Raw genomic sequence first — 12960 nt, forward strand, 5'->3', positions numbered from 1 at the left:
GCTTTTGACTTTTTATGTTTTCTTTAATGAGACATCTCACAAGAAGGAAAAAGTAGCTACACAAACACACACACACACACACACACACACACACACACACACACACACACACAAGCAACAGCAATAGAGCTGCATATCACTATCTACAGAGAGAAAAGAGAGGAGAGTGAGAGGAGAGCCCTTTATATGATGTTTTCTTTGGACTTAATATCTTGCCCGGTGAAAAAACAAGTGCCATTTTGCTCCCGTCCCAGCCAAAATCAACAGGTGTGTGAGAGAGTCAAAACATCCACAGGCTGAGGTATCTGCCTCCTATTTCGCCCTTCGGAAACATTTCAAAAAGATGAGACCACATCAGTGAAAGACGGGCTCAAAAAACGCTTCAAAAAGCCTACAAACATGTCTGTACTAAACATGTGCCTGCTCCTGTACAAACGAAACATACGACTCTTCTGATCCACTTTATATTACTGCTGTTAAAATTAAAAGGAACTCTCAACACAATTATGGACCATAGGGAATAGAAAACACTTCCGTATGCAAGCTCTTTACGTCGGTTTGTCTGATCTTCTCACCAGACCGTGGGTTCCACATTCAACTGGGTGTGGTTAGCGATGTGGTTGAAATAGCACAGAGTGGATTTTTCTTGGGGACTTTGCTTCACCGCAGACTTGAAAGGCCATAAAGTCAATAGTAAAACACTTTATTGTTTGAGTTATATAGTTTTTGTGCTTGAATATCAGCTCTTTGATATTTGTCCATGCTGCATTTGACATTATTTTATTCCCCTCTCTGTTTCTCTTGTTTTGTTGTAGATGAAACCCGGCCTCTGTCACAGTTAAACGGGCCCCTGCTGGCCCCCGGGCCCCTTCCTCCCCTCACCACCCCGCCTACCCCACCCATGGACTCCCCCGTGCCCTCGGTGTGCCCCCTCCTGCCCACCCCCACCCCTCCCCTGATACCCCCTTCCTCCTCCTCCCCAGGCTGCGGTAGTGGCAGCGTCAACCCAGAGCAGCCCGGGTCTGGACCCCCGGTTTCAGGAGCCGCAGGAGCCTCGGCATCCAGCAGCCCCTCCAACCCGGAGACAGAGGAGGACAAGGCCAAGAAGCTGCTGTACTGCTCACTGTGCAAGGTGGCTGTCAACTCCCTGTCACAGCTGGAGGCTCACAACAAAGGTAGGTCAGAGTGGTAATCTGCAAGATCCGTGTTCGATGACATCTTTGGTGACAAGAGGTCACTGTAAGAGTCCTTTTCCTTGGATTTTCTGTTCATGAATTTGAGTTTCTGTAGGTACCGGTCTATTCTGTGTCTGTTCAGCCATAGTGGCTATCACAAATCATGGAGACTATTGTGTTCTTTTTCTACTTATTCCAAGCAAACCGCTGTTGCTGCTGCCAGAAACGTAAAATGCATCACTTCCTGTGTACCAGAGGAATTTTCCCTGGAAAGACCCATGTAGCAACTCATTGCTGCTGCTGGAGAATGCACTAACTTGTCAAAATGTAATAAAAACATCACTCTAAAACGGTCAAAAATGTAATAAAACATGTCAATGTAATAAATTGCCAGATAATGGAATGACAAGTGGATTTTGGAGGGCTTAGAGACCAAAAAGCCCTCAACTGAAGGGAAAAAATATAGTTATAACTACTATTTCCATATGGGAATTCCAACAACACTGGTTTGTACAGAAGTGGGATATTTCAATTTTGAAATTCAAAGCAGCAGTCTATTGATCACACTTGGCTTTTCTAATGTTTTCTAGTGTTAACCAGTGATTGTTATTTCATAAAGGATATCACATATTTTGACGTAACTGATGACGTAATAAAAACATTGACTAATTATGTAATAACTCAGGTTATTACATTCTACTTATTCTTATAAGATATATTATTAGTCATCAGTTAAAAGTATGTTACACCCCTTATGAAGTAACAAATGCTGGGTATGAAATAATGTGTTGTTATTACATTGGCTACAATATCAGGTTTTATTACATACATTTTGTTAGGTTATTATTATCTGGGAGTTATTATATCAGTTGCTACAACCTACCCATCACCAGGTGCTTAGAACAGCAACTAAAAGCTTTCATGAACTGGGTGCAGGATGAATCATATTGTGTTATATCAATAGGCGATAGAGAGTAGCAAAGCAGACATTTATTTCTATGAAAATGCCACAGATTATTACTTTAAACCGGTCACAGTTGCACACACACAAAGTACGTACACCGGCACACAAACACTTGGCTGCTCTCACTGTTCTCTCCTACAGTCTCGGTTCAGGACTTTGATAAAAAGAAAACAAGGCCTGTGTAAGTGTTTCAGGTTGAGTCCGTCAGTCCGACCTAGATGAGGGTGATGAGAGTCGCACCGATCAGCAGATAACTGATCTGTTTGACACTGGCTGAGCACAACCTCTGTAACCAAGCACTGCTCTCCTGGTTTCAGGAGCTGTTGGCTCAAGGTGCCCTGTGGCAGCGTATTCTCCCTCACCTGTCTCTGCACGCTCCCTCTCACGGCCAACACACCCACACCCGCGCTCACCCAGGACATAATTATTTAAAGAAAACTCTCCCCCACTCAAAGATTCATGATTTGTCTTGTCGTTCGCGGCACGCAGCAGAAAAACTGTTCCCCGTAGCCCGAGGCGCTCCGCTCGAATAAGTAGCAGAGGAGGACGGGTAAAGCTGGTAACCACTGCATGAGGGATTTAAGCTGGGAAATAAAAGAAGAATAGGCTGTTACGTGGGTGGGCTCGCCACAATACCAGCCTCAGCATTCTGTCAGACAGCTTTCACACATGACCACACATTCTCAGGGCTCCAAATGCCCCTGAGGTGCCCGCTGCCTGCTCCCATCCTTTATGCCCTACCAACTTACCTCTCCTTGTGACCTTGTTTCCCACTAAGGACACTGTTTGCATCCACTGGACCTTAAACCTCCACTCTTTATTTTGGGAGTTTTTAGCTCCCTGGGCATATACACCCTCACAAACACACACCACACAAGTGTATCAGACTGGCGTTGATGTCAGTAGTTGTCCTTGGAGCAGCCGGCGCGGCCAGACATGACAGCAGCCAACAAATGCTTCTTAATGTTGGATAAAGTATCAATCAATAAAAGTGTAATCACTGCCACCATTATGATTAGAGTAACCTCCGGGAGACACACACACACACACACAGAGAGAGACAAAGAGGATGGAATGATTAGTTTATTGTTTTGACCCAACAGTTATCAAACAATAAATTTATACGACATCCGCCTGTACACACATGCGTTCCAGCACATATCCATTATGTACGTGCACGTGTAAGCATAAACTGAGATCACACACAGTATAACACAGATCTAAAACAAACATGACCCAGTGTCACAGCCTGTGTGTCAGCTAGCGGGCCGCACACTTCAATCCCCGGATGATTAACAATTGAGAGCAACTCCATGGGGAAAAACGATCTGGAAGCAATCACTCCATCTCATTCTCAAAAAACAAAACTGTGCATGTTACCAGCGTCCAAAAATAAAAGCATATGCCGCGCAGACATCAAGACATGAGCAGTGTGCGTGACGCAGAATGAACAGCAAAAAAAAAAAAAACACTCACATAGAGACGGAAGAAGAATGATGATGTGTATGTAACTTTATTTCAACATTTATGCAACGGTTTCCTCTCAATCCATTGTCTATTTTCATGTTTTGAAATGCGCCTTGTCTATTTGTGTGTTGCTTTACACCATGAGTCAAGCTTACAAAGACAAAGGATCCACTGGGCCATCCATTGTCAGACCAAAATAGAACAAAGGCAAATACAAACACCCCAAGTGCACGTTTTTGGCCACAAGTGAAATCGCTCATTCCAGCCCCTTCCTTCCCCAGTGGAGCCCGCAACCTCCATCTTCCCCACTCCCCACCCCCCACCCCGACGTTTTCTCTCTCCTCTGTAACCTTAACTCTGCTCAAAGAACAGGGATTTGAGAGAGTGACTCAAATTCACAGGCAGAACCAATGAGAGTGGGATGCTTTACTTTGAGGGTAGGGAGGCACAGCAGTATGGAAGGAGGGGGGGGCAGAGAGGGAGCGAGAGGGTTGGACATGACTGGAATTTTTCAGCCAAGAACAAAACATGTGATTAGTTAGGAAGAAACTATTTTGGCAAATCCTTTGGTGTGCTGCTCTGCAGACCACTTGAAACGGAAAGTAATGTGGGCTGCAACCTTGCAAATTCAGCCTCTTGGAATGGGGTCTGTTCAAATTAGGACAATGTTCTCATCGCCGAAACACACAGAAATACCAAATAGCCTATATGCTAAAAGTATTTAAAGTATGAAATGCATCCATACTTTCTAAATTTCATGCTAATCTCTTTTAAATTCCAACTATTGGGTGAACTGCTTTTTTTGCAATGAGGCAGTTCCAGTATTTGAGAGAATATCATTTTGAATTGCATATTTCAGTTTTTATTGCTGCTGGGTTCACATTTGGATTAACAACAGAGCTTGCAGGACTCATGCTCTGGGGCTCCAGACCACCAAGGGCCCTGAAAGCCCTGGGTTTGTGTGTCGATAAATTGTTAATTTAATAAAAATGTACCTTCTCATACAAATATGCATTCTATTTTAGCTATCTTCAATAGTTGTACATTGAGCAATTTGTAGTGCTTGCCTAACCTGCCTGATGGGGTTGACTGCATAGGTACTTGACGGATCGGATAACTACATAAAATTCAGATTTCTACATAAAAGAGATTTCCAAAATTTCAGTTTACTGTTCAAATTAAACAGCTTGAATTGACACTGAGGGTTGAGTGGTCTAACACTGAGTCACTGATATTTACACCTGTGGTGACATAATTTCCTTCACACCGTGCACACGGTATGACTTCGCCTCACCCACTCCACTGAATCAATTCTTAATCAGTTATCACAATATTAACATAGAGATGGGTTTCAGTTCATCTAGATCCCCAGCCGCTAGAGAGATTCTGAGTGAATCATGTTTTGTAACCAAAACTCCTCTGCGCAGCTGCCTGACTACATCCCTCTAGTGGTGAGAGGTCAACACTACACCTTTATCCCTCTCCAGTGACATGTGCTCTTCATGCTGCACATATGTGCTCATTTATAGGAGAATCCAGCCACTGGTACAGAGTCGTTTCTTTCATATCCTGATATTTGTCAATGTCACTGTCTCTCCATCAGTGCTCTGAGCTACCGAGGAATGCTGTCCAGACTCATTTCAGCTCAGACAGATGGAAGCAGCATGACTCATATGGCAGATCAGCATCGATGTTATAAATAGTGATTCATCTCCACTGTATTATTTCATTATATTGTAATAGCTTCTAAATATATAATATCATCTTGGCTAATGGCAATGCTGACCAGTGTTTGTGTTTGTGCTTGTGTGTGTGTGTGTGTGTGTGTGTGCGTGTGTGTTTGTGTGTCTCCAGGTACCAAACACAAAACCATCCTGGAGGCACGGAGCGGGCTGGGGCCCATCAAGGCGTATCCTCGCCTGGGCCCCAAGCCCATTGGAGAGCAGGGAGGGGGGCCGGTGGACCCCAACACTCAGGAACGAACCTTCCACTGTGAGATCTGCAACGTGCGGGTCAACTCTGAACTGCAGCTCAAACAGGTGGGAGGAGGAAAGAGCAACATGTCGCCCTGTGGTAGTGCATTTGAAGATTTTCATTTTTAAGTATCATATACATTTTGTTTTAGCAGAAATATTGCTACCTAAAATGTATCAGTCAATATTTCAAAAATACAGATGATTCTGTACTCGAAAACATAACTATTTTGGAAACAAAAGTCTGAAGATGACTCATTATTTTAGTGATAACCCATAATGTGCTTTATTTTCATGCCAACAATCATTTTGCAAGAGTAGTAGTAGTAGTATTTGTTTTCAAACAATGGTTATCTCATTATGGAACAAAATCTTATTTTCATTACAGCAGTCTTGAGGTTTTGTCTTATTCAAAATATGTGGCATCTATTCACATACATTCCAACAACTGCATACAACTCATTATTTTCACGATAGATTGTTTATCTATGACTGTTTGGTTAGCCAGTCAGTTTGAACTCCTGAGTCTATTGGTACATTTTTTAACTGCCTAATCTGTCAGTATGTATTTGCACTTGGGGAAGTGGGAATGATTTGTGATGCAGTCTAACACTGCCCCCTGTCTGTGCTCCTCCTCCATGCAGCACATATCAAGTCGAAGGCACCGGGATGGCGTGGCAGGCAAGCCTAACCCCCTCCTCAGCCGGCACAAGAAGCACAGGGGAGCTGACCTCACGGTAACCTTTCACGTTTCACCGTTGAATTCTAACTCCTCCGGTGACACAGTTAGCAAACCTGAGATGAACAGATCAGATAACCAGTGTTAATCTAGGACAGGAGGTCTGCAAGGCCTTGGAGTGGCTCATACTTGTTGATTTAATCCTGACCAAAGCCCCCTAGTCGTTCCGTTTTTGGCCGTGTCCCCTTCCTGGAAATGTTACGTGATCAAACTGAAAACCTCTGCATTACGACAGATCAAAAGAGTCTGCAGACGAAATTGAAGTTCTATATCTGTTTTCTCCTCCATGAGTTGACCTTCTGGAACTAATCGTTTTATCCCTCTCTCTGCTTCTCTCCTTCTCTCCTTCATGTCCCCACCTCTCTCTCTCTCATCTCTCCCTGTCCCACTTTCCCTCTTCATTTGTCCACCCGCTTCTTTCTTCAGTCTTCTTTGACCTTCTCTAAGGATCTCACCAAAGCTCTGGGTGCAGGCCTCTTGCCCAGCCCCTTGGCTGTTGCTGCAGCAATGGCCGCCGCAGCTTCCTCGAACCCACTGGCTCTCCGTGCAGCAGCTCCCGCCCCCCACCCACACCACCACCTATTGCAAGGCCCGCCTCTCAGCCACGCCATCCTGAGACCTGCGCCCGGGCCCATCCGCACCACCCACGGGCCCATCCTCTTCTCCCCTTACTGACACACCCCCCTTTGACCTCGGCCAGTCAGGAACAGCCACTCCAAAAGCACACTGTGAAGAAATAAACATAATCAACAGCAATTGATAGGGGAAAAAAAATCCAACCATTTAAATATCTAGATGAGAGAAAAGCAAGGGAAAAGAGCACCGCAAAAGGAGGAGAAGCATATGTCTCTCTTTTTCCCTTTACCTGAAACTCTCCCTCCATTTCAAAGACTTCTGAGCGATCGGCAGATGGAATGAGCAGAGGAGAGATATTCATTATGCATTGAACTCCCTTGTACATCTCTCACCTCCCCTCGTCCCTCTCCCTTGCACTGTGGCCCTGTCACGGTCGCCTTGATAGCTACAGAACAAACTGACAACACATGCGGATCTTTCTAGAAACACTCAACCACACCTAGTGTTAAGTAATTATACTGGGGCAAGTTGGTTTTCTCCTGTCCTCATGGTTCAATGTGTTCTTTTCATCCTATGCACCTCCAAAACCAAGACGATAATGTTATGTCAGTAGGGTAGCTGCTTCCATTGGTCTTTGCTATAATCAACGACGTGCGTGCGCCCCATATAGCTGTGGCGGCCTCCGCGGTACTGTACATGTCTCTGTCTGTGCCCGCGGCCGGCAGCGCGGGCAACACTCTTCAACGTGTGACACTAGGTCCTTGCTAGATACAACATGACTTCGGCTGACAGGCGGGTGGTAGCCGCATCTGAACATGTGTGACGATGGGGGGGGTGAGAGAGCAGAAAAGTGACTGTGGGGGATTGCACGCCCCTGTCATTTCCTGGGAGGGTGAGGTGAGAGGAGGGCTGGCACGGGTCAGCGGACTGATTGACCCCAGGCGGCACGCAGACACACACACAGGCCCAAACGAATCTGTGTTTCAAAATAGACTGTACCAACAAAAATGGCCAGGGGGCGCATCTGTCATCCTCCATAACAGTCAGAGAAGGGCCTCACCGAAGGGGAGAGAGGATAGGAGAAACAGCAGAAGTCATACATTGGTACATACTGTACTGTTGTTACATTATTAGTTGCTACATATCACCATTTTGACCCAAATGAATAACCCGTCGATATGTTAGATAGATTGCTTTTTATGGCAAGTTAAATATTTGTGCTGTCACTTAGGATATACAGTAGTGAGGAAATACTCAAAGTGCTGGAGAGAGTAAAGTTCATAGGCATTAAGGGAGAAACCCTAGTAATGAAGTCTATTCACATCCAGCAATCAAACAGCGAGGTCATTCTCAGCATCTTCACAGCCGTTCTTCACTCACAGGCTGATTCACAGTGTAGGTGGTGAGGTATGACTTGAGTACGACCCTGTGCACCGCTGTATTTATCTCCCTTGTCCTCTCTGCATGCGGCCGCGCACCAGGGTCCTGCAGGGTCAGGCTTCTGCATCACTGGGCTGACCTCTCCCCTTCCTGCCCTCTCCTCTCCCTCACCTCCCCCATCCTTCACACCCAAGGGTTAATTTGAGACTACAGCAGAGGGCACATTGACATTGGCAACCATAACGCTGCCTATTAAATCCCCGGGACACTGAGAGGGAGGGAATAAAAGAGAGAAAGAAGAGAGAGAAATAATTTCACAGGGGGATGATCCTGAACTGGAGTGACAGCCGAGCCACAAGCCCAGCGAGGTCACCCAGAGCGGGGCCCGAGATGCCCCGGCCCAAGGCTATCTATTGATACTTCCTGTCTTACAACTGAAAGCCATGAAATGCACCATGATTTGTTTTCTTTTACAGAGACTGGTTAGTGCTCTGGTTTTGTTTACTTGGGATGTTGTTGGTTTGCATTTGTAGCACACAGAGGTATAAAAGAGCAAAATAGCAAACACGCACATCAAGGAAAACAAAAAATATTTTTCTAGGTGGGAAAGGTTGCTAACTGCACTCGGGAGGGGAAAGGAAGGAGGGGGTGGAGTGATTGGACGGTAGACAGTATGAGTATTGACCCTGACATACTGACTGACTCAGTGGGGAGCCACGAAGGTAGCAAAGCAGACACAGACTTATCTTGCTCAACACCTTGAAACTATCACCATATTCTGATCGAGATGTACACTGTGCCCTTTCATTGAGAAGCAATGAGCTCTAATGTCTTACCTTTGTCTGAATATTGCAATGCAATGAGCAATTTTTAGCAGAGTGACTTGTTATCGTTGTGACATGTTGTGACATGTTGTCCAGGGTCATGTGTAAATTGGGAGCATGCCAGCTGACAGGCTTTTCTGTTCTTCCATGAGGAGTACAAGCCCTGGAAGGGATGGAGAGAGGGACAGAGAGAGAAAGAGGCGTAGCTGGGCTTAGGGACCGGCCCTTCATATTAAAGGGCCTTATTACTATGGTAATCTCTGCTTGGGGAACAGGGTACAACGCCAGGTATCAAGGGATTCAAATTAGATTTGTTCGTCAGGCTTATTTTTTTTAGTTTAGTTGGACTTTTTGAGTTGCATTGTGTTTTTCTTTTTTTCCGTGTGTGAGAAATATGTTTAAGTAAAAATCCTGAGAAACGATATCAATGCCATTACTTAAAGAAAAAGCTGGCTTGGAAGTCAGTTTCCACCGTTGTGCTTTTTTTTGTTGTTGATCAAAACCTTCTTGATGGAGTTCATTTTATGAGTGAGTTACTATTCCAGGATCCGTGCTCTCCTTCCTGTTGGTGTGTGTACCATATGTATTCTAGTGTGTGTTGGGACCTGCTCTCTCCCCACTCCCCACCAATCAGAGACAGAGGCAACCTGGAACTAAAGTGGCCTATCACCGTAGAGGAAACAAAAGCCTGCACAGGTTCGGCTGGGGAAGATTGATCCATCATCCTGGATTCTGTATCATTTGAGACTTGAACAATGACCCGACCTATTCAGAGTGTTGCAATCTTGTCACTGGTAGTTCAATCAAGTAGCATCCCCACAGATATGTTCATATTGTGCTCGATATGTTCATATTGTGCTCGATATGTTCATATCGTGGTCATCCCCAATGATTCATCCTCATTATTCACCTATGGGAAATAAATGTTAGATTCCTATTTTCTGGGCAGGTATTTCATGTTAGCTGTGTTTAGGCTACTAGCCTTAGCCTTATTCCGCCCTCAGTCTCTCCTGGAGCAGAGAGAGAGATGGAGAGGCTTTGGTGTAATTTTGTCTTGCCAATAAAGTTATTTTTGAATTTCATTGTCAGAGGGACAAAGAGTTTGTATGGCGAATTGTAGCAATACCCGACTCATTCTGGCTACTCTTGTTTATTGCAATAAGAAAATTAAACAATAAATGTGTATGTGAGTAAAACATTATAAATGTAATTTAAATGAAAAAGAAACTTTATGGTAAATACTATTGGTATCAAGAGAAACCATGGTGGAAAAAAGTAAATGTCAATAAATCATCAAATGAAATTTGATCTCCAGTGTTTTACTGAGTGAATCCTGCTGTGACCCAACACTTTCTATCTGAAATCATCATATCTCTGAATATCTCACATCTACACAATATTCACAATATCTCTTTATATTATACCATTATAATATCATTGTAGGGATTTGTAGGGATTGCAGAAAACAGAATAAAGTTCTTTTAAAGACTTAGTGAACACTTAGAAAAGCTTTAATGAACCATTTGTCTCAATTGGGACCAGCGACTGCTGAAGCTTCTCTGAACAGCCGACAGCAGGAAGAGGCGTAGTTAACTGGTGCTGCATTGTGCTGTCTGATGAAGAGCAGCATTATACTGTCTGCTGAGCGTTACTACTTTCCCATAATAGACTTCCTTCATGCGAGGCCCGGGGGACTATAGTCTGTGGGTCTTCCTGCTTCAAGCATTCTTAAAGAGACTGACAGCTTGCCAGCAGCAGTCACTCATAGCAGCCGCTCTCTGTTCAGTCTGTAACAATACACACATCAGCCACTAGATGGTGCTACTGTCATGACTGTGCAGAAAGCCTACTTGTACCAGTGCAGTGTTGTATGTATGAATGTAGAAGCTCCTTTCCCAGATCATAGCCATTATATTTAACATACTGTACAGTGCATAGGAAGCAGTCAAAATTATATCCATATCAAACTTATATTACACTGCGGTACTTTGGATATATTAGGACTGATGCAGACGATCAAGGACATTCAGTACCAGTTTAAACAGCTATTGCCCTCAAGAGAATACATATATATTCTACTGCTGCCCTTTCAGATCTGTAAACAGATAAAAGTCCAGCATGTAAACATTATGGTAGAGAAAAGGCCACAAGCAGACTGGGCAGATGGTTGCTATGCTGTACTTTCTTTATTATCATGATCTTCAAAGACATTGTAAAACTAAATGGCCCATGTGATTCTGCAGCAAAAAAAAAAAAAAAATCAAATGTCACCTCTAAAAGATAGATCTTCAGACGGTATTTATCGGTAGTTATCTGCAGTGCTGCAGTCCCAAGCAATTAGACAGATTAGCCACGCTGAGATATGTATAACTAGGCTTCATTCCAGATAAGCATTGGTTTGTCAAAAGAAATAACTCTCCACATGCGACACTCTATATTATTCAGTCATTTGTTGTTGTTTTTTACTTCTGACTCATTCTAGTTTACAAAAATTATGATTCTCAATTTTGCATTTATAGTAACATGGCATGTCATCTGATTTTGTCCATATACACATTCTGTTCATTAGAAAGTTTATTTTAGTCATTTTTATTACAGACCATTAAAAAGGGCCTGACAATCTTTTATGGAAAACAGCAATGACATCAGCGTGATATCGTTCAGGTTTCCAATTGGAAAATTAAATCGTTATGCTATGTCTCATCTTTCATGTGATAATTTCTGCATCACTACATTATCATGATTCATGAAAACAAAGGCACAACGGTTGGCCCTGGGAATGTTTCCACTGCCCGTAAAGCTGTGAGTCCAGTTGTGCATTGGACAGCTGTTAAAAGCAGGCCGAGCTGACCTGTTCCTGAGAGCCTCATGCGCTGACATGTGGCGATTGTCAGATAAAACAGAGAGATGGTCAGATGGGGATCCTCAAATGGAATCTGGAATCTGTGCCTTTCTAAATGGAAATCTTTGCGTCAGCAGAGCAGAGTAGCCATGTTCTTTAGTCTCTCTCTCTCTCTCTCTCTCTCTTTGTCTCTCTCTCTCTCTCTCTCTCTCTCTCTCTCTCTCTCTTTGTCTCTCTCTCTCTCTCTCTCTCCCTCTCTCTCTCTTAGAGGAGAGGGTAGAAAATATACTGAAGTAGTTATATGAAGCCCACATGCTATGTTGTACATGCTGTATGACAGACGGAAAATCTGACAGTGATCTTTAATATGCTCATGCAGTGAAGGCAAGGTCATCCATTTTTGCTTGAATGTTTCCATGGCCAGGGCAGATGACCTGGCTTTCATATCTTATTGTATTAATGCAGATTAACCATCAAAAATCGATTCCACAGATCAATTAAGGTGGGAGGGAAGGAAGGAAACAAGTGAGGAAGGAAGGAAGGAAAGATTAATGAGAACCACAAGTTCAAGAATTGGCAGCTGCTACAGAAGATGTAATATAAAAAATGTAAATCCAGTGCTTTTGTTATTGGACCAAAGACACTAATGAACTTACTGAATTCAGAGCTTCAGGGGGAAAATTCAAACTATTTGAAAGAAGAGGGAATGCACTGTGTTTGTGCAGGATAAAGGTTGTAGTTATTTCCTTAAAAACTAAACAAGTTGAGAGCATTGGAGGTTTGGTAGAAATTTGTTATACAAAAATCAAGCCAGTGTTTGCTAATTGGACCCAGATGAATAAATGTATTGAATTCAGAGCCATTGGGGGGGAAAATCCAAAGAAAAAAAAACCCAATCCAAATCAATTTTGTTCAGGACAAAATTATAATTGCAAGCTGTACACACATTTTCAATCTAATTTAGATAACATATTCTTTTCCAGGACAAGATAAGCTCAGAGAATAAGAGATGTGAGAGAT

General features: G+C 43.5%; 1 protein-coding gene across 2 annotated transcripts in view; it reads left to right on the forward strand.

Annotated features, from left to right (window-relative positions):
* znf385a (zinc finger protein 385A) overlaps positions 1–7681 on the forward strand; it is a 54738-nt gene extending 47057 nt beyond the window's left edge. For both annotated transcript variants that reach the window (XM_071903273.2, XM_071903274.2), the window contains 4 exons: positions 816–1175; positions 5461–5645; positions 6224–6316; positions 6745–7681. In XM_071903273.2, the coding sequence (XP_071759374.2) occupies positions 816–1175; positions 5461–5645; positions 6224–6316; positions 6745–6993 (887 nt within the window). In that variant the 3' untranslated portion in view covers positions 6994–7681. The remainder of the gene's footprint in view (positions 1–815; positions 1176–5460; positions 5646–6223; positions 6317–6744) is intronic.
* Positions 7682–12960: the final 5279 nt, after the last annotated feature.

This window comes from Centroberyx gerrardi, chromosome 14 (genome assembly GCF_048128805.1).
Source record: "Centroberyx gerrardi isolate f3 chromosome 14, fCenGer3.hap1.cur.20231027, whole genome shotgun sequence".
Taxonomy (NCBI): Eukaryota; Metazoa; Chordata; class Actinopteri; order Beryciformes; family Berycidae; genus Centroberyx; species Centroberyx gerrardi.